The sequence below is a fragment of the Rhinolophus ferrumequinum genome, chromosome 2 (genome assembly GCF_004115265.2).
Source record: "Rhinolophus ferrumequinum isolate MPI-CBG mRhiFer1 chromosome 2, mRhiFer1_v1.p, whole genome shotgun sequence".
Taxonomy (NCBI): domain Eukaryota; kingdom Metazoa; phylum Chordata; class Mammalia; order Chiroptera; family Rhinolophidae; genus Rhinolophus; species Rhinolophus ferrumequinum.
The window spans coordinates 48,245,188-48,267,048 of record NC_046285.1 but is presented as its reverse complement, the minus strand read 5'-3'; the positions used below and the strand labels follow the sequence as shown (position 1 = coordinate 48,267,048).

At 52.5% G+C, this 21,861-nt stretch overlaps 1 protein-coding gene and 1 long non-coding RNA gene across 4 annotated transcripts in view; one reads left to right on the top strand and one right to left on the bottom strand.

The window, feature by feature from the left end:
- Nucleotides 1-21,861, top strand: part of MYLK (myosin light chain kinase) — a 173,416-nt gene that overhangs the window by 90,246 nt on the left and 61,309 nt on the right. The window contains exons 15-17 of the mRNA XM_033090623.1: nt 5,134-5,205; nt 5,642-6,837; nt 13,840-13,956. Of these exons, the coding sequence (XP_032946514.1) occupies nt 5,134-5,205; nt 5,642-6,837; nt 13,840-13,956 (1,385 nt within the window). The remainder of the gene's footprint in view (nt 1-5,133; nt 5,206-5,641; nt 6,838-13,839; nt 13,957-21,861) is intronic.
- Nucleotides 8-14,415, bottom strand: LOC117013458 (uncharacterized). Of its 3 annotated transcripts, none has more exons than XR_004421336.1 (4): nt 14,063-14,415; nt 13,804-13,871; nt 3,216-3,476; nt 8-676 (listed from the first exon to the last, which is right to left on the bottom strand). It is a non-coding gene; the product is annotated as an uncharacterized LOC117013458 (long non-coding RNA). The 3 variants fall into 3 exon arrangements; XR_004421338.1 differs by having other exon boundaries at nt 3,216-3,359; XR_004421335.1 differs by lacking the exons at nt 13,804-13,871; nt 14,063-14,415 and adding an exon at nt 5,592-5,728.

Genomic DNA, 21,861 nt, shown 5'->3' with positions numbered 1-21,861 from the left:
TGAGTCTGTGTGTCCTGCCCTCCAATTCCTACTTCCTGTCAAAGTCCCTACCTGGGCCTGGGAAGCCAGAGTAAGCGTAAAATAATGTGGGGCTGGGCTTCAAGGTGAAGAATGGGCTTCAAGGTGAAGAATGAATGCTGCTGACAAGCTTTCATTTCTTCCCCTTCAGTACAACAGACGTTCATTGAGAACCTTTCCTTTTGGGGCTCAGTTCCCCGGAGTCCTCTGTCTTACTACATCCTGCCTTTGTTCCCCCATTATTTGGTGCACAGAGAATACGAAAGAGGGAAGAGTGGATTAAACTTGGAAAAGCAAGAGGATAGAGGGGATTATTAGTTATTTCTTTCTGTGTAACAAATTATCCCAAAACTTAGCATCTGAAAACAACAATTATTGTCTCACAGTTTCTATGGCTCAGGAATTTGAACCAGCATAGCAAGAGGTGATTTTTGGGTCAGGTTTGTACATGAAGTTGCAGTGAAGATGTCAGCTCAGGACGTCGTCTCTGAAGGCTTGACTGAGGCTGGAGGATCCACTTCTAAGAAAGCTGACTCACAGGGCTTTTGGCAGGAGGACTCAGCTCCTTACCATGTAGACCTCTTCATAGGGCTTCTTGAGTGTCTTCGTGATGTGGCAGCTGACTTCCCCAGAGCTCGTGGTCCAGAGAGAGAACGAGCTGGAATCAGTAATGTCTTTTATGACCTACCCTCAGAAGTCACACACCATTACTTCTGCCACATTCTATTGGTTAGAAGTGCACCGCTAAGTACAGTTCATACGGAAGGGGAAGAGAATAAAGTTTCACCCCCTTTGGAGAGAGGAGTATCAGAGAATTCGTAGACACTTTAAAACCATTCCAGGGAGGTCAACTATCCGCATGCCTTTTTCCCTCCCTGTCAAGGCCTGTCTAGGTTACACAGGAAGGAGAGCTCCACGAACACACATGGCTGTGTCCCCAGTGCCTAGAGCCGATCTGGCCCATAGTCGGCAAGTGGTAGCCATTTGTTAAATGAATGTGATTCAGAAACGTTCTGCTGTTTTCAAAATGCTTTCTTAAAATTCCATGCCAACCCCGGGTTGATGGAGACAGAACACCAGCCCCTCGGGTTGGTCTAAACATTGAAGAAGAGCGCTTGGCAGCACCTTGACCCCAAAAATAGGAGGTTGTATCACATCCTGGGGGTAGCTGGGCCTGCCCTGGCTCAGGCACCTGACCGCTTTGCAAGGGGCTTGCTCTCCTGGATGAATCATGTCCCTGTACTGCGCCCCTTAGGTTCAAGGCTCTGGGGCCACATTCTAAGGCTGCTCCCCTGAGGGAGCATTGTGCCTATAATAATAGCAAAGCCTAGTATGTGCCGCATCCCCCCTGTGTGTCCTTTCTGGGCCTGTGCTTTATACTTGTATCGGTTAGCTTTTACTGCATAACAAACCACCTCAATACTTAGTGGCTTTAAAAAAAAAAAAAGCCACTATTATTTCTTAGGAATCTGTGGATCTGCTAGGAAGTGATGCTGAGCTGGGCAGGGCTCAGTGAATCCCAGCTGAGCTAAGGACACATCTGTGGCCAGCTGATGAGATGGGTGTGGGCTGGCTGGTCCCGCCACTACCATGAGCAGTCTGCTCAGAACACACCAACAGCCTTCACTTACTGGCTGAATCACTTACTCTCAGGAAGGCAGATCTGCCTCAAGAGAGATGATGCACCCTTCTCCTAAACCATTATAAGCAATGGAAACCGACTCTATGCGAGAATAGAGCTTGACTGTATGGAAGGAGCAGTGCTTTGAGACAGTGTTAATCAAATCAGACATCCTAAAAGAGATGAGCTTTTTGTGGCATTTTGAGGAAAACAGGCTGAGGCTTAGCAACGGCGTAAAGGCTTGGCTTGTTGCAGGCCTGTTGGATAGACTGAGTAGGAAAGGGTAGGGCAGAACAAAGCGCAGGCTGTGGGAAGTTAGCCAGGCCAGCATGGGGGGATTGCATTGGGAGGTCGGCAGGCAGACTGTCTGGGCCCAGCTGGGGATAGTCATAAAACTTACTGTCCCAGCTGGAAGGGACTTCAGAAGTTATCTAGCCGCCTCCTCATTTAATAATGGGGGAAACTGAGGTCTCAGGGTCACGGCCTTGCTTATGGCCACCCAAAGGCCAGTCGCAGAGCTCAGATTGGAATCTCTGTCTTTAAACCAGATGCTCTTCCATTCCGTTTCTCCCAAGTGTGTTGGGAACGTGGGGAACCTGGGAAATTGCACTCGAGTCCCCACCCACGCAGCTCTTACCCCTTTTCTCTCCCCAAAGTCCAGCCTCTTTGTTCCTTTGGGAGGCTGGTGCCCTGGCCTTGGCTTTGTCCCCAGCTGAGAAGGAGCAAGTCAGTGGAAAGTTCTCCTGGGAAATGTGTGCCAGGCCTGCCAGGGCCTCGTTCCCCTCCAGCTTTCTCATCCTGACAAAAGTCAGACCTAAACCCAGGATGAAATACCTTTCAAGAAGGAAGACTGGATGGCTGGGAAGAAGCCAGGATGGGAGGGCGAGGGTCCTATCTGTCCCTGCTAACATTGTGGGGTAGGTGGTTTCTACCTCTCCTTCCCTTCCCTGAACTAAAAGGGGAAATGTCAAAAAGTCAGGTCCAAATCCAGCTGAAATATTTGAAACATTGATACTCTCCAGGAAATCAGTCTTTAAACTAATTCTGCATCTAAAGTTCATTCCAGAGGTAGGTGATTCACAGAGGGACAGCATCCAAGGATTTGTACCCAAAGAGTGGGCTTCTTATTCAGGGGTTGAGAGGTGAGGGCACAAAGGGTTCTGTGAGTTTGTAAAAGGTGCAGCTTATAGGGTGGTGGCCCCATATTCTCTGTGGCAGCACCTGGGCTGGGTGTGCGGCAGGGACCGCCCCCTCCGACCCAGGCCTGACGTTGTAACTGAGCATGTGCAGATACCCAAGATGGCCCCAAAGGCCGGTTAGATTATGTGGTGTGTGGATCCCAGCCAACAGGCCTGTCAGACCTTTGAGGGCTTCCGATTCACCTTAAAGGCCCTGCAGAAATAGCAACCCCTGGGTCACCCCAAGGGATGATCCACTTGGTGGCCAGCCATGGGATCCCAAGGCCTCCACAATCCGTCTGCCCCTCAGACTGCCCGGTGCCTCGGGGTGAGGCAGAGGCCACCGGCGCTCCTCCCCTCCTTGAGAGAAGGTAATGGAAAACAACAGAAGCCCTTACCTGCTCCTCCCATGGGGAGACAGAGCTTACTCCAGCGAAACCGACAGGGCGCCCCACCATTTCAAGCCTCTGAGGAGTTTGGCTGGGGTAAAGCAGGGCCATCTGGTCAGCGTCTGCTGCTGATTTTTGCGTCTGGGCTACGTTCTGCTTGTGACAGGAGGAAACTCAGCTGAGGAGATGTTGAAAAGGGCTACTGCGGAAATATGGCCCTTGGGCAGCGTGCTCCTGCTCCACACCAACCCCGGGCACCACACCCTGTGCCTGAGAGAAAAATGGGAAAGAATGGCCTGATACTGGCTAGCTTCCTGGCAGAAGTGGGGTGCCAGGGGCCTGGGCCTCACCCCCAAATGACCTCCCATGATTGTTCCACAAGTTGATCCAAGCCCCATAAGCCTTCTGTGTTAAGTGCTCAGGGTTCTCTGAGGGCCTCCCAGCCTCCCCAGGGCCTGGCAGTAAGGAGGCACCTGGCTGCCCTTTGTTGGGCAAAGGAGCACCCTGGGCCCTCAAACTCTCCAGACATGAGGCTCCCTGAACCTTGAATCTGTGCCCCCTGTGAGCCTGAGCCTTGAGGAAAGTGGCCAAGAGGGGACTCAACAGAAAAGAGGAAGGATGGGGAGCAGCAAAGATCAACCTCTCCTTGCTTCAAGTACCCCGGAATGAGCAGCAGCCCCCCCCACCCCCGAGCCCCGAGAGTCATGTGCCGTGCCATGGACTGCCGGCATGTGACCAGAGCTGGGAAGGAGGCAGAGCGAGGCAGATGGCCACACACGTCGGCGGAGCTCCACGAGCACTCAGAGGTCTGTCCGCGGTTCATGCGTGGCACGTGTTCCCAAACACGGACTCCCGAAAGTGGGAACCCGTGTGTGTGCTCCATCTAGACACACACACCCCACAATAGATTTGTACCGACGAGCACTGTAGGGCTGAGTGGCCTGGTCACAGGTGTTGGATTCAGGTGGGCCGAGGTCCCAACTCCTTTCTCACGGGGATGTTTGGGAACGAGAAAGAACAGATACGACAATCGTGAAAGCTGGCAGGTGCTGTATAAAATGGTGGTTATTATCATAAAGAGCTGCCTTTGGCTCTCAGACCTGCCGCCGCCCCATCCCCAGTCTGAGCAGGACCTCTTGGCTGGTCAGAGCCCAGCAAGGCCAGCAGGTGGCAGTGTTGTGGGGCCAGAGGGCTGAGCGGCCGCACACAAGCGCGGTACAGCCTCGGCTGGTCCCACACCAGCTTGGGGAGATCGAACAGTTCTAACAGTGGGTTAAAGAATTTGGAACCATCCCCACCAGAAGGAAGAAGAGAAAGGGCCACCCGTGAGGGAGACACCTGTTAGGTCTTTAATACAAAAAGTTCTGATTTGAGAGCATTAGCCGATGGGTAGGGATTTTCATTTCATGAGCAGGCAAAGCGGAAGTAGCAGATGGGGGACCCTGTGAGGAGAGGGAAGCCATCAGCTCTATGTGAAGGGAGCACGGAGTCAGACTCAAAGTCTCTGGGCCAGCTGACCTGACTGCAGGGTCTAGACCAAGCAGCTTCAACAGCCTTCAGCAGGTTTAGTCTTTGATTGACTGACTGACTGACTGACTGTATTGGTTTTGTAATGTACTAGAAAAGAATTCCTACTCTGGATGCCTAGCTTAGCTGTTGCCCAACAGATTCTTTTTTTTTTCCTTTTTAAACAAGAGCTGAGCAAATGAAGGGTGAGCCAAGGGGGAGGGGAGAGCCCTGCCCCAAACCTAGGTCTGGGGTGAGCGTATTGGGGTCACAGCTAAGCCTGAGTCCCCGTCTTCCCTGGAGCCAGCAACCAGCCTGTGGCCAAGTCCGTGCTCGCCCTTCCTTGGTCACAGCCCTCGGGCTGAGCAGGCCCTCAGCCCACAGAGCCTGTTGCTCTGTACTGAGTCCTCGAATCCTTTAGGAACCGGGTTGGCGAATGCAGTTGCCAGGTGTCGCTGATGCTACAGAGCAGCCCTGCCCGAGCTCCTCTGCGGTGAGTGCCCCCCAGGGGTTGCCTGGCCAGGCCCCGTGCCACCGCCCACCCACCTTCCTCCTGGCCCCTGCAGGCCCAGCCCAGCAGCCCCAGATTGTTTGTATCCTCCAGCGGAGACTGCCTGAGCCAAGAGGGAGCGATTGGAAGGAGAGTGAGGGAGGGAGAGCAGGGGAGGAGAGTGGGGGGAATATTTTTTTTTTTTTTGCACACACCCTTATAAGGCTACTGAAGTCATTACCGATGTAACAAACCAACTAAGCAAGCAAGCGCCTCTCACCAATGTTCCCTTCTATAAACACAGCCTGGCCAGCCCCCACTGCCCCTTCCTCCTCCCCTCTACCCTCCCTCTCTCAGGGATTTGCTCTCCCCTGACGTTTCTTTCTTACCCAGCCCCTTTTCCTCCTGCTACTTTCCTTTTTTCCTTCACTGGTCGCAGGGGGAGGGAGCCTGCCAGCTGTGAGGGCCTCTGCAGCGGTGGTGCTGATGGTGGTGGTGGTGACTGCTATGGGACCCTGAGGCCCGGCTGGCCAGCAAGAGAACAGGCTTGGCAAGAGGAGGAAGACGGTGAGGGCGTGAGGGGAGTGCTGAAGAGGCGCGTGGAGACGCGGCAGCACACGGAGGAGGCCATCCGCCAGCAGGAGGTGGAGCAGCTGGACTTTCGTGACCTCCTGGGGAAGAAGGTGAGTACCAAGACCGTGTCAGAAGAAGACCTGAAGGAGATCCCGGCTGAGCAGATGGATTTCCGCGCCAACCTGCAACGGCAAGTGAAGCCAAAGACTGTGTCCGAGGAGGAGAGGAAGGTACATAGCCCCCAGCAGGTCGACTTCCGCTCTGTCTTGGCCAAGAAGGGGACTCCCAAGACCCCGGTGCCTGAGAAGGTACCACCTCCAAAACCTGCCACCCCGGATTTTCGCTCGGTGCTGGGCAGCAAGAAAAAAGTACCAGCAGAGAATGGTAGCAACAGTGCTGAGGGCTTGAATGCCAAGGTAACAGAAAGTCCCAAGGCTGTGGGCAATGCCCAGCCTTCAGGGTCTCTGAAGTCCGTGGGCAATGCCAAGCCTGCTGAGACCCCAAAACCCTTGGATAACGCCAAACCTGCCGACAGTCTGAAACCCGTGGGCAATGCCAAACCTGCCGAGACCCCAAAACCCTTGGGCAACGCCAAACCTGCCGAGACCCCAAAACCCTTGGGCAACGCCAAACCTGCCGAGACCCCAAAACCCTTGGGCAACGCCAAACCTGCCGAGACCCCAAAACCCTTGGGCAACGCCAAACCTGCCGAGACCCCAAAACCTTTGGGCAACGCCAAGCCTGCCGAGACCCCAAAACCCTTGGGCAACGCCAAGCCAGCTGAGATCCAAAAAACAGCGGGGAAAGAAGAACTCAAGAAGGAAGTTAAGAATGACGTGAACTCTAAGAGGGGGCATTCAGGGGACACAGATAAGGAAAAAAGATCAGAGAGCCTAGGGACAGCCCCAGCCTTCAAGGAGAAGCTACGCGACGTCCATGTGTCGGAGGGTGAGAAACTGCTACTCCAGTGCCAGGTGTCCTCTGACCCCCCGGCCACCATCACCTGGACGCTGAACGGAAAGACACTCAAGACCACCAAGTTCATCATCCTCTCCCAAGAAGGTAATGAGGCCGGGGGCCGGGAGGAAGGGGCCTTTGTATGAGGGTCACTGTCAGCTCATTCAGCCTTGGTCTTATTGACGCCGCTTGTAACGCAGAGCCTCTGCCAGAGCCTCCCTCACCAACAGGATAGGTGCCACCACTCAGCCCTTGGGCACATGCTCCATTATGAGGAGTGAGAGTGGGACTCGAGTCCTGTGGCACATGCCCAGGTCTTGGCGTCTGTCTGCAGAGCCCTCTCACAGCACCCCCAGCGGTGGGCTCCTCGGAGCATATGGGGACCTGCGCTAATGCCGCATGGCTCTGGCTTGGAGAAGGCCTTATTCACAGGCTTGGATCTGGGGGCGCAGGGTCTCGAGCCCACTAGGGACTCTGAGCTAACAGCTGATTTTGCAGCAGCATTTTGGGTTTGGTAATGGGGTGGCATAGGACTGTGATTTAGGGTCAGTAACAACTTCAGTCTTGATGACATTGTGGGTTTGAAGGGAACTCTGGGGGAGCCCAACACCCCAAACAGCCCCTACAGCACACACTCACTGGCGGATAGAGCTGCTTGCTTCCTAATTTGGATGAGACTTTTGTTTGCTGCTATTTCACATTCTTGGGTGATGGGGAGGAGAGGGGGGGCTCGACATCCTCCCATCTGGGGCCTTTCGGGGTCTGGAGTACTCTGGTGGGCCAGTTTACACCTAGAGAAGCGATGGGGGTAAGAGGGATATTCTCCCTGGACCCTCAATTTGGTTTGAAATGTTTTTGTAAATCCCAAGCCTGGTGGGAGCTCCAAGACCAGCAGACTTCCCACACCCCACTCTGGTGGCGAGCTCTAGAATAGAGTCCAGCCTGAGCTTGAGGCTGGTGCTGGTGGCTGTAGGCAGGGCGGGGTGCAAAGCTCTCCGGGGAAGTGGCACGTTACCTTGAGGGGTAGACAGCAGCCGCCGCAGAGGCCTGAGAGGGTGGCTCTTGTGAATCCAGATCAGCTAAGATGTCAGAAACACTCTCCCCACTGGGCTGCTCTCCATCCTGTCCTCCAACTGCACCCCTTTCCAATTCCTCACCCCCATCCTGCTTGCATCCTTCCTCTTAAAAACCAGAAGGAAGCACTTGAGGATAGCAATAGCCCCTTCTGCCCTCACCTCTCCCTTCCCTGCTCTCTTCCCTCTGCATCTCAGATAGCAAATCTGGAACCACTGAGTGTTTTGACTGTAAATGCTGAAGGAGTAAAGGAGAAATTGGCCAGGAGAGAGAAAAATGTTATTTTCTGCTAATGTGTTCACCTTTTTCACACGGATATCCCCAGATTGGCACGGTGTTCCACAAGTCATCTCATCCAGCCCCCTGCCTCCTCTAGTTCAACCTGCCCATAGCCCAACCACAGGTGGGCCTGGGGATTACCATGGTGGGGTGAGATGTCCAGGGGATTAGATGCCACAGCCTTCCCTGTCACCCCCATGGACCCTCCCAGTTGGGAAGTCTTTGGTAAAACTGATCCACAACCTTGACCAAGGGCATTTCCCAGGTTACCCTGTGGTGATCTCTCTGGGCAGGATGGAAGGTGGGACGTGTAGTCACACAGGCCTGCATGGTGTGAGGTCCATGGCAGCTGAGGGCAAGGCCCAAAGCGGTGCCATTGCTTTTGGACCTGCATGGAACCTGCAGGCCCACCAACAGCCACTTATAAATGATCCACTCCACGAAGCAATGTACACAGACCTCGGCCCTGGTCTGCAGAACACACCTGAGCCATTAGACATCGGCTGTTCCTGCCCAGAATGCCTGGAGTCTGGTGGATCTGGTGGTCACTGAGTGTTAAAGGGCTTGAGACCTGCAAGGGCTACTCCAACGTCACCTCCCCCAGAAACAATCTCAAAGGGACAGTTTCGGTCCAAAGTAGGGGAAGGAGAAATGACTTTTAAAAAGTCAGCACAAGGAGAGAACAGAGAGGTACTGAGAGGGAGGTGGGAGGCACCAAATTCAACTTTAAAAAACATTCTAAATATTTGGAATTCTCCTTTGAAAAATAAGCATAGCTAGCATTTATTGAACACTGTGTGCCAGACACTGTCCTGGGCATCTCACACTTTTCACTCATTGAATCCTCGCATCTGCTCTACTGCCCATGTAACAGAGAAGTTAAGTACGTTGCCCAAGGTTGCACAGCTAGTTAGTAACCGAGCTGGAAATCGAATGCGGACAGCCGAGTTCCGATGCCTAGACCGCTATGCTATGTTACCTCTAAGTTAATTCTTACGAGCATGGCAGCACACTGGTGCAGCTGAGAAACCTTCCATGATCAATCAGATCACCAAGAGCATTGCCTATCAAGGGAAAATGCTAATGGCTACTCTTCCACACTCAACAGTGGTCAAAAGACTAGAAGAATGGTGCCACCCTCTGGGCTTGCCAAATTTCTGGTATTTTCACTGCAGTGGAGAAGCAGACCCTGAAACAGGCCTGTCTGTCTTGCCATGGTAGGGAGCGTGCCTTGTCTCAAAATACCAGCCCCACTTTCTGTCCACCATCCCTTCTTCAGAAGTTCACCAAGTTTTCAAGATCCTAGGTTAAACGCGGACCCAGGAGAAAGCCTATCAAAAGCTTTATCGGTGAGCCCTTCAGCAGGCCCCACTGCAGGGAGTAGGGCCCTCGGAGAGGTGTAAGCAGATCTGCTTTCAATAAAAAGCAAGGACACACACTCACGGTGATTAAACTATTCCAGTCAAGTGCCAATGATGAGCTGCTGGGAGCAGGAGGAGAGGGAGCTGAGTGCTGGGGCCGCAGGGAAAGCTGGTGGTGAAAGAGCTGGGCCTTGATGGGAACCTTGAAGACAGGCCAGGACTCGCCGTCTGGAAGAGGGAGGGTCTGGGCTGCGCAGCAGGGGCAGCCGGTCTGGGCTGTAGAAGAAGGCATGGCCGTGCTCTACCCTGTATCATGCTAAGAAACAAGTCCAGAGGCAGCAGGGAGCCATGTAGGGGTCCGGAATGAGGATCAGTGTACACAAAGCTGGGGTTTAGAGGGTTTTATTGACTCCTTGCCCAAAGACAAGTAAGGAGCCCACTGAAGAGGTTGAGGAGGAAGATGGTGAGGCCTGGACTGACAAGTAGCCATGGGCACCGACAGGAAATAACTAGTCCGAGAAGCCAGGATGGAATTAACAGAACCTGTTGCCTGGCTTGGAAGGGTGGGGGAGAGGGGGACGGAAGAGGAAGGCGTGAAGACCACGAAGCTTCAGTGTCTGGGTGACCGGGGTCACAGTGAAGGATTCAGTGGGAAGGAGGACGCTGTGGTTTGGGGGGAAAATGGGGGGCGGAGGCTGTTAGGCCTCCTGGCCGTTCACACCGCACAGCTCCACCTCCTCCACACCTCCACCTCCTGACTTGCAACCCTTGCTCCATTGCACTGTGCCCTGTGCTGACTTCTTTTTCAAGATCAAGGTTCACTTCCTCCAGGATGCCTTCCCAGACTATTGCCACCGGCCTTTGTCGGTGAGAGACTCTCGTGCTCTCCTCCCCCCACATCGACCTGTATGTCTGCAAACCAACTGCTAGCGGGTGCTCTGTTTATAGGTTTTAAGGGGGCTTCTCTGAACCTGTGGCTTGCACAGGGCTTCAAGCCCATGAGCTCCCCAAAACAGGAGTATGTCCACCCTACCTAGGGCCGGGGAGAGCAGAGGAGGTGTGATGGCAGCCCAGTTGGTTGGAGTGTCCACTAATTCTCAGAGGGACATGTAGAGGAGTCTTGCCTGTTCCTGTCTCCCCCAGAGCTGCAGGGTGCATGGCGTTCGCTTCCAACGCCAGGCCTGCCCTCCAGACCCACCAGGTGGCTACACCAGGCCCTTTCTGGGCCTGCAGCAGTGCTCCCCAGGCCACAGCCCGGGACTGGGAGGCCAGTGAGGCAAGTGGGCCCTGTGCTGCCCCCGAAAGGGGCTTTCATCTTTATGCCTTGGTTCCTGTCCCCAGGCCAGGCTGCTCTCCGGGCAAACATTCCTCACAATCTAATAAGGAGGATTCATTTTTGTTGCTGTTGTTAACCGATGATTCATTTCGAATCACTTTCAGTGTGGTATCTTGCAAAAGCTTTTTCAAAGCCTGTGTTAAGTTCATCCTACAAACCACAAGGATTTATGTAGCACCCACTATGTGTGAGGCGCTCTTCTAACTGCTTTCGTTGTAGGCACAATCCACTCAAAGAATTCTGAGTTAGGAGGTTTTTTTTCTTTTTAGAAATTATAGGCATACTTTGGACATATTATGGGTGCTCTTCCAAACCACTGCAATAAAGCAAGTATTGCAGTAAAGCAAGTTGTAATCTTTTTGCCGGGCAAGGGTCTTGCCTTCAGTTTGTAAACAGACAACATCTGTGGAGAGTACGTAATTAAGCAAAACGCCATGAAATGAGGTATGCCTGTATATGCTTTTTTTCAAGGTAGGTTATATCTGATGAAATGTTTATGACTTTCTTTTGCATAGATCTTACCAGACCACCTGCTACAGAAATGTGCCTTTGTCATTCTCAGAATGTCAAATATTTTTTTACTGTGGCTGCATTCCAGGCTCAGGGAAAACATTCATAATAGATAAGGTCACTGCCCTCCGGGAGCTAGTGTGGGAGACGGGCATAGGTTTCAGCAGTGGCCTTGAGAGACATGTTTTGATTAAGATGAACTCAGGGCTTAGAAGGGTCCATCTATGGCTGGGGGGCGTAGGAGTGATATGGAAGGTACCAGCCCTGAGGAGGTGACCTGGAGCTGAGTCTTACTATCCAGACATGTCAGGGGAACCAGGTCAGGCAGCTTCAGGACACAGCCCCGCGGACCTAGCGGAGCTATTCATTAGACCCCTGGTTCTATGGGGACCGCTCCCATCCCCCTCGCCTCCCTCTCAAAATTCCCCACCAGGCTGAGGCTTCTCAAAAAAAAAACGCTGGGAAACGTTTTTTCTTCGGGAGGTCAGGAATAAGCTGTCCCACAGGAAATACCAGAGTCTTCAATCTGGGCTAGCTGAGGCTCCAAGCCTGCCTGGGGGCCCTCCCCCGGCCCACGCACATGGCCAGGGGTCCAGGCTTTGAGCGGCTTGGAAAAGCTGCCTGCTCTGCTGCTGTCCCTGGTGAGGGGGCGAGGGCTGTGGTCCAAATGCTCCACTGGTCCTGTGTTCTCGCACTGTCTTTGCAGTTTGTGCCATTTTGGTTTGAGGCTGAAGGCAGCTGGGGGACTGGAGCTGAAAGGCACTCAAGGATTCGAACAGGATGTCCGTGGGGAACCTTGGTTTCACACTGAAGGGAAATTGCAAGATGGGGTCTGTTTCCTCTAAGCCTCGATCGAGATTTGGGGCCACAGGTCACCTCAGCCTCCTCTGCCCTCCCAGATGAATGGAAATTCCTCCCTCTGGAAGAGAGTTGCCCGCATTCTTCCATTCCTGTGCCTCACGATTTGCACTCTCGTGATAAGCTTCCTAAAAATCCAACCTACATCTTTTCTGTTGCAGTTTCTGCAAATTCTGTCTCCGATAGTGAAAGAGATTCCAACCCATTGCCCTCCCCTGTGGGAGAACGCAGTGAGACCTTTCCTGAGAGGCAGGGTCTATATGAGGGGGGGTTGGGGGGGTGGCAGACCAGCCATCCTGCCTCAGGTAGTCAGTAGGACTAAGGTTTCCCTGTTTAAGACAAGCCCAGGTGCCAAGGAGTAAAAGGAGCTATTACGCCTCTGCTTTCTCTTTCAGCCTCAGTGAGGTTCTTTGAGCAGAACTGACATCATCCTTCCTCTCTCTGAATATCCTTGTTTGTTGGTCAAGTCTGTGCATCTGTCTAATCGGGGTGAGGGTACTTTTTGAGATCAAAGGCCTCCCTTAGGCCATGCCACCCCACACATACAGCTCTGCCCACCCAGGGCCAAGGGGTTGTCCCAGGCAGCGGTGGGGGGAAGGGAGGTGGGCGAAGCCGGCAGCTCCAGGCAGCAGGATGCACGCGGCTCTGGCTCTGTCCGTGTGTGTTGACTGCTGCCCTGACAACAGGGGCAGCTTTGGGGAGGATGTCATTCTGTTGGCTTGTTTGTGTATCTGAAGGCAGGAACTAGGGTGCTGATTGCTGCCTCCCTACCTAGCCCAGCAGGCCCAGTTCTCGAGGGAAACCCCCAGGGTTATCCCCCAGAGAAGGAGCCAGCCATGGGACGAGAGACCCAGGACGGGCAAGGACCAGACCCCAGATTCCTGCGTATGCCCAGCCTGACTCTCCCAGACGAGGCCAGACGAGGTGTGCTGGGGCGGGGATAAGACCCAGTTAGAGTCTATGGGGAAAGAAGGCCATCTCCACCCCTCTCTGAGTGACTACGAGAGCCAACACTGAAGGGAGGCAGCCCCGAAGTGCCCCTCTGCCAGCCCAGTGCCCAGCGTTGGCCATGATTCTCAGCTCCAACACCATTCCTGAAAAGCCAGCTCCGGAGTCACAGGTGGCACTCACCGTCTTCTCCCAACAGCTCTCCCAGCCCAGTGCCCTACTGGACAGCGAACCCGCCCTCCCCCACCCGCCTCTTTGCTCAAAACTCGCTTTTCCAAGGTGCTTTCCCCGCATCAGGGCTGTAAGCTGGGCCGAGCCCCCTCACCTGCCATGTTCCTAACACAGCTCTGTAAACCTGTGCTTGTCTACTGTTTCTCTCTCTCGGTGACGTCCCGGTGCGCGTGGCCCGTGTCCATCTGCTCCTTCTGTTGCATTAGCTGGCAGACGCTATTCCTCTCCCTTGTTCTGTACTTTTTATTTTATATCCTCATAAAAGAACTCCCCGGGGGGGGGGGGGTCCCAGGAGGGAGTATATTTAGGGATCAGTTATTTTGGATGAGGGTTATCAGCAAAAGTGCCCTGGCTTCAGTGGGGAGAGGGGTTGGTTCCCACAAGGCCTCTGACGTCAGGGCTCCTAGACGCCTCCCACGTGACCAACACTCACCTGCTGTGCTTCAAGTTCCAGGGCAGGAATTAGACCCTTACCTGGTCCACTCAACTGTTCTTCCTCTTCCTCCCCAGGCTCACTGTGCTCCGTCTCCATCGAGAAGGCCCTGCCAGAGGACAGAGGCTCATACAAGTGTGTAGCCAAGAACAGCGCTGGCCAGGCTGAGTGCTCCTGCCAGGTCACTGTGGACGGTAGGTCGTGCCCACCCGTCACCGCCACACGCAGAGTGGCACTTTCCAGACACCCTCCCTGGCCCACTATACTGAACAGAACTGCACCCAAGGCTGCCGTCCCTACCTGAGGCATTCCTTTCGCAGGTGTCAAGCCATCTTTTACCCAAAAAGTGACAGGAAGGAAAGTGGGAGCCTTACTGGACGGCCCTCTGTGGCCTCAGCCCCGCCCCTGGTGGGGGGGGCGGGGGAGGAGCTGCTCACCTTGCTGTCTCCCCTCCCCAGTCCTGGCCCCAACCTGCCTTGCTGAACAGGGAAGAGCCTTGCTGAACAGGGAAGCTGGGCACAGGGCAGGAGGAGAATAGACACACCCACAGGAAAATGACTGCGTAGTATTTTACAAGCCGCAACAAACAAGGGTCAGTGCTGGCAGGACTGGCCTGTGAGGAGCAGGGAGCAGTGGGTCCACGTGGGGAAGCTTCGTCCGGGAGGTGAGTAGGGGCTGTGTCTTCCTATAGAGGGGACAGGGCTGCCTCTGCAAAAAGGGAAAAGAAAGAATAGTACAGCAGAGGGAGAGGGAGAGACATTTGGGGACAGAGAGGCCTGCCAGGTCTGAGTGAGGTGTCCATGTGAGAAAGGGGCAAGACGAAGCAGTGAGGAGCTGCGATCTGTCCTAAAGAAAGGCCCGTAGTGCATTTGTAACTCTGCTTGCTCCCCTCTGTGTGCAGTTCAGAATTAGAGACTTGGAAGTGGCACAAAGAGGGAAAGCGTGCTACATGAGGTTCCCTGGTCCATTTAGGGCCAGGCCAAGGCCAGAATCCCATCTTGGAACTCAGTTCAGTGCTCTTTCTTTGTATTTTTGTTATTTGCTGCGAACTGTCAAAAAAGGTAGTACAGGGAAAAACGATTTCTGGCCCTTGAAATTCCTGGTTAGTAACCATTAGGGACACTAATTAACTAGTGGCCAGAAGGCATCTTGCAGACCAGCTTGGTGGTCCTGACTGCTGAATCTGGTCACTTGCATTCTAAAACCCTAACCTATTTCATTGCCATTCCATGAGATGTAGAATCTTTGTCCCCATTCTGGATTTTATCAAACGGTTTCCTGATCCCGAAAACTGAGGTCTGTGGTACATAATGAGTGGGAGAGAAGGAAAGAAAGTCTTACAAAGAAAAATCTTCTTAAAAAAAATATACATGGCAACACAAATTAAATTCTCAGCAGCAGGCAGGAAAGCTGGAATTGTCGAATGGTGTGTGTCTCCCTGGAGAAGGTGAATGTATTTGCCACAGGGGCTCTGAGTCTACGGGAGCAGATTTGATGGGTTAAAATGAGTAGTCAGTTCAGGGAGGGGCTTGAGACACGTGCTTTGAGGCTCTGGGTGGGGGCTCCCGTGTGTGACCTGGGCTGTCTCCCACCCAGGCAGGTGCTGCAGTTGAAGAAAAGAAACAATAGTGTTTCTGGGAACTTGACCCCAGAACCCTATTTCTGACGGGTTCAGAGCCCTACCGCTCATGTGGGACCCATACAGGTTCCAAAGAACCTATAAGGACGGTCATCCTGCTAATGAGAATATCTGCGGTTGGAATCCTTAGCCCCTTTGAGTCCTGTTTACACTGCTAGCTGAAGGCAAGACAGCAGTTCATTCTCCTTATCTGCAAACTGTCAGCACCTTTTTGAGAAACAGCACGTGGTTTGTTTTTAAAACCAAACTTTGTTTTCAAAATAAAATTTCCTTTTCCCCTACAGAATACACACTTGGGGATTTTTTTTTTTTTTTTTTTTAAGTTTCAGGGAGTCCATTCTGCAACTTACAGGGTTTTTTTTTTTTGCCGTTGGTCTCCTTCTAGTTCATTCTCTTACTCTCTCCACTAATCTTGATGACCTTCATTATTTATCTCTAGTTCCTACAAAGAGGCCTCCTCAGGGTTTGGCCTCAGGCTGTAGAGTGGGAGCAGGGTTTTAGGAGAAAAGCTAGAAAAGGGATTAGAGGGAGACCAGCTGGGACAACAGGACTGACTGCTCAGGTGGGTTTGGTTTGGTTTGGTTTGGTTTTCAAAGAGAATAAGGGCAGCCCCCTGGACACCCACTCTTTTCCCTGTTGCCATACTCGGAGATATATCAGTGTCCTGCATGCAGGTGGGCTTCTCGCCACATTTAGCTTCATTTTTCCATCAAGAGCCACCTCTGGGCACATAGTAAAGGACTGCAGTCTCCTTAACTGCTCCCCTGCCACCTTTCAGCACTTTTCCCCTCCTGTGTTCTATGAAGCTGAATCAGTTTCCTCTCTTTGGTTGTCTCCTGGTCTTCTCAGCTCTCTCCGCCCCCTAAGGCCTGACTCAGAGATTCCGTTGGGTCCACTTACTCTTTGAAATTATAGGTAAAATGTTGTGTGTGGATTAGAGCATTTTTCTGAAGAGAGGATCCATAGTTTTAAATCAGAGTCTCAAAATGAATCATGAATTAAAATGCATTGAAGAACTACTTGCTTTGTGAGGTAGCCATGACTGAATTTTCAAGCCCTGTCACTGTGGGGTCTTCCAGTCTCTCTCCATCTGCAGCTACCTGCCTGATCACTGGATAGGACCAGTCCTGCCTTCTTCCCCAGGGCCAGTAAGGTCCCTCTCCACTAGCTGTTGTTGGCGTCAGTCTTCCCGCTGCCACTCAGCAGGGCCCTGGCCCCTGGCGTCACTCACACAGCCTGACCAAGCATCATTAAGACTATCTGTGGCCAATATAATGATATATTTCAAGACCTCACAAAAATGACCTTGGTTCATTGGCTGTTCTGTATTAACTACGCTACCGTTGCACTCTTACAGTAAAGACAAAGGGAGGGAGCCCTTATGATGCCGCACAGATGGCTGTTTTAATCATGATGTTTGAGTGTCTTCCCTAAGAAAATGGGTGCACTTGTGCACTTTCTTGATTATAGTTGTACCGCTCCTCCTTCCAAATGTGGCTGAAGGCAAGTGTCAGCTTGTACCATAGAAGGGAATTAAAGCCTAGCGTGGGTAAGGACATGCCAGAAAACTCACCCAGGAAGAGAAAAGGCTGACCTTCAAGGCTTGCCATGGCCAGAGACTCATGCGTTTTAGTTTATGCATCCGTTGGGCAGAGTGTCTTTCTCACTGAGAAAAGCAAAGCTGAGCAGGGTCAGCGGCCTTCCCAGGTCACACAGTGCTCAGGAGATGCAGTGTGTCTGGGTGTGTCCGACACCACACCCTTGGAGCCACCTTGCACCGGGAGTTACAACAGGACTTACCCTGGCAGGGCTTGAAGCTGGATGTGTCTGGTTCCAAAGTCTGCAGCTTTCCATGATCTGTTGTGGCCTCCTGTCTAGTGAATAACACGGCAGTGTCCACTGTCCAAGAGATACAGGTCTCCTTTAGTAACAGCCCTTCCTGCCGGGAAGTCCTTCTGCACAACTGGCCTGAGTGACCCATTCCCTCTTATTCCGACCAGGTGAGAGGAAACAAAACCCACGTAGGCCAAAATCCCAAGACAGGAGTCAGAAGACACCTCAGTGCCCTTACGGGCGTGTCTAGTCCTTCCAAGTGGGGTCACCCTTGTCCAGCCACCTGGCTAAGGACATCTGGCCTCAGCCGCCAGTGAGATCAAGGGCTTCGCGACCATGGAGGGGTGTGCCTGTGTGTGGTAGGAGGTGACGTTCCAGTGGGCTCCCAGCCATCATTCATTTAACGAATATGTGAGTGCCCATTCTGTGCTAGGCTCCGCTCCAGGAGCTGACGTTACAAGCAGCGGACCAAACAAGTTTCTGCCCTCAGGGACTGTACATTGTAGTGAGGGGGAGATGATAATACAGATGGACACATATGTCACACAATCTCAGGCACTGTCACATGTTTGAAAAAAGCAAAGTGGGGCAATGGGGGAGGAAGGGCCATTATTGGAGCGGGTGGTTGCGGGGCTTCTCTGAGGAAATGGCATTTGAACAGGGACCTGAAGGAGGTGAGGGCAGGAGTCCCAGAAGTCAGAAGGAAGAGGTAACAGCGAGAGCAAGCCCTGAACTGAGACGATGCCTGAGGCATCCCCAGAAGTAGGGAGTCAGGGTGGCAGAGCCTGGACCGGGGCAGAGAGGTGGGAAATGAGATTGAGGGAGACCAGCCAGCAGATCTGCCAGGCCAAATAGGCTGTGACCAGGACACTGGACTTTATTCTTAAGTGTGATGGGACAACACTGGACATTGTAAAGGATCGTGCTGGTGGCCATGTGATGACCAGACCCAGGAGGGGTGAGAGGGCGAGCAGGGACACCTGCTGGGAGGTTGCTGCAGTAGCCCAGGCAAGAGGCGATGGCAGCTTAGGCGCCATGGAAGAAGTGGGAGGTGGTCAGATTCATAATCTATTTTGGTGGTCGGGCGGAGAAGATTCGCTGATGACTTGAAAATGGAGAGAAAGGGAAGTCAAAGGTGACTCTTCATTTTCCTGGGGAGTGCGGATCAATGGTGGCACCCTCTACTGAGATCAGAATGTGTGGGGTGAGGGAACAAGCAAGAGGTCCTTGCATGTGAGCTGAAGACGCCCATTAGACACCCGAGGGTGCATGTCACATAGGCAGGCACTTAGATGAATCTGGGTTGAGGAGGGAGGCCAAGGTTGGAAGCCAGATATGGGGAACCATGCACATAGGAGGCCATTTCACGCTCTGGGATTGAATGGGGTCCCTAAGGAGTAGCTGCAGATGGAGGAGGGAAGGAGGCAGAGTCCAACGTTGAGAAGGAAGCAGGACAGGTCTGCGGAGCCGACTGAGCAGGAATGTTCCCAGTGAGATAGGAAGAAATCCAGGAGAGAGGGGTGTCCCGGAAGCCAAGTGGTCATCATTTCTATAAGAAAGGAATGATGGAGGTCAATGTGTCAATTGCTGCTGCCAAGGAGAGTAAGTCTGACCGTTATCATTGGATTCAGCACATGCGGAGGCCACGGGTAACATGACGAGGGTGGGCGTGAGGGGAGTGATAGTCAAAAAGCCGGATTTGAGGCATACAGAGACTGAGCCATTTGCTGAAGGCCACGCAGGTAATACCGAGCTGGTGGGAATTTAAACCCAAGCCTTGGCTCCTAACCACTGGGGTCCAGCTGCCACTCTTGCTGAACTGATTTCAGCCCACCTTCTTTTGTTGGTCTCCGCCCTGCCATGTTCAGAAGTCTGCTCCCACTTATACGTTTGTTCTTTATATTATCACAGGCAGCCAATGTGTATTAGGTTGGACTAAACAAAATTGCTGTTTTAGTAGGTCAAAAGCACTTGAATATTGGCAAATGGTATGGTTCAACCTGAAACAAGCATATAAAGCACTTAACATCGTGCTGGGCACAGACTAAGTATCCAGTAAATGCCAACTATGACTTTACACCCCATTCACTTCTCTGTTGGGGTGTTGTTATTCCCACTTTCCCAAGGAAAAATGTCAGGCTCAGAAAAAGGCAGGAACTCGCCCAAGGACTCACGGGCACCAAGCAGCACAAACAGAAAAGAGCTGTTTCCTAACGACTCTCTCTCCTGATTATGTCAGCATGCAGCTTGCTCTGGGGCAGAGAGGGAGGCCAGCCCCTCTATCCTGCCCCCTTATGGGGCTTCTGGGAGCTTGGAGCCCCCCCTCAAAAGTCTGTTTACACTTCATTCCCCCTACGTAGGGTTAGAGCTCAAGGAACCCACCTGCTGGGGGAGACAGAAGAGAAAAACTGCCCTGGAAGGCTGAGTCCAGAGCTAGCCTAGGAGTAGAAGGGGTGAGGCATTGTCCATATAAGGACACGTTTTCCTCTCTATGTGGAGGCCCCCCACATCCCCCACTGCCATCTTCCTCCCCCATGCTTCTTTGGGGCACAACCAGACCAGCAAAGGACTCCAGCCCTGAGGCCCAGATCTAGAAATGGAGTTCAGTTTCATCACCAACTGATTAAAATAGACAGAAAACACAAGCTGCTCTTAAACTTTTATTACTATTATTTTTATCCCCTGGGCAGCTGTGTGAGCGCAGAGCTGGTTCTGATTAAGCACATGGTCCTTCAAGCCACGCCTTGCTGTGGTTCTCACGGAGCTCTAGTGGCTCGTGGTGCATGCACAGCCCCCATGGCGGAGGCTGCAGAGGGAAGAGAGGGTTCCAAGTTGGGGGTGTGCCTGGTGAAAGGGAAATTCAGCCCCTTTCCTCATGACCATATGGAAAGATAAGGTGCACAAAACTTCTAAAACCAAAGCTCAAAGTACATGGCAGGGAAGTGCATGCACACGTCACTGTAAAGCCAGCACCCAAGAGCCAAGGACAGGCGCAGAGGCAGGAAACGTGCGGTAGGGGCTAGTCAGGGAGGGCTTTCTGAAGGCAGAGAATTTTAAAGCAGATTCGGAAGGAGGCGAGGAAACGTGGTGAACAGCAGGAATGAATTAATAGTAAATGATAATTTTTCTGCTCACCAGTGCACTGTTGCATGCATTCTTTCCCTTGGGCCTCATAACAGAGAGAATGAGTGGCATTCTCTTTGTATAGATGTAGAAATAGAGACCCAGGGCACTTGAAATAATTTGCCCACCAGCCCAAGATTGCTGGTGACAAAGCCCAAACTAGAACCCTCCTGTCTTGGTCCTCCTACTCTAGGGATGTTTAGGCGCAAAGCCCAACACAACCCCATAAGGAGGAATCTCAGGCCCTGTCTCCTTTCTTTCAGGAAACCAAGAACACTGGGCCTCTTATCCTTTGCTTGCTTATGCCTCAGTTTACCCATCAGTTTAAAAAAACACTTGTTTCTTCTTTATTTCCCTCCTCTGACGTCCCAGAACTCATCAAGAGAAAGACAGCAAGGAAAGTGCTAAAGCCAAGGAACACAGAAATGTCTGTACGTGCTCTGCCCTGTCCTCTCTTCCTTAGAAAGGGGGGAAACAAACAAATTTCTGGGTGCACCTCTCTTTAAATTGTCATTGGTGCATGTCAGAGTGCTGGTCTTGAAAGAAGGGAAATTGAGAGGGCACCAGAGGGAAATGTTCCCCAATATCAAGGGAAGCACTGACAGGTTTTTCTGTCTCTTGGCATAGTCCCTGAGACCCTCCCGGTGCCCCAACCCCACTTCTGTACACACACCACCACCACCACCACCACCCACATACCTACCCCTCCATCCCTGAAGAGAGAAACTAGGAGTTTTCAACCTGGCAACATATTAGAATCATCTGTGGAGCTTCTGGATAATATTGACATCCTGGCCCTGACCCAAACCAATTAAACCAGGATCTGGGGCGTGTGGTACTTGGGATAGGTACTTCCAGTGTGGTTGAGAGCCACACAGGTTGACAAAAGTTATACTGTACTGAGGACTTTCCTGTAGCTGAGAATGACCACATGCCTGGGGGGAAGCCCAATGTGAGAAAATGAAATCGTCCTCTTCCCATGGCACTTCCTCTTCCTCCATCCCTGTGCACATGGAACCTGGTGTGTGGGCCGCCCCCTGAGGACACAGGACACAGGCAGTGTCAGCTACAGATGGCGGGGACCCCTGACTCACCATCTGGGGTTCCTTTGCTCTTACGGAAGGTGGCAGAAGGATAACACGCAGAGGGGAATGGAGGTAGGAAAGGGGTCCTGGTTATCAGGTGCTGCTTAAAAGGATTTCTTCCAGCTTTGTTCCCTCAGCCCCATGCCCTGTCATTTACTGCTAGAAGTTCTACTTAAGGCCTACACTTAATCATTCCTGTCATTATACATATACAGCTCTGGGCAGACTCCCTGGAGACATGTGTGCTGTGAGCCTGGACAATACCTGCCCCGGACCTCTGCCCCTGGACTACCCAGCTAATAGGGAGTGGGCAGGCATTAGCCTGGGAAGGAAGCCTGACTGGGATGGAGGGATTTCTATGGGCAGATCACATTCTGGAGCAGGAAAGAGACCCAAATGCCATCTAGAAGGAGCAATAC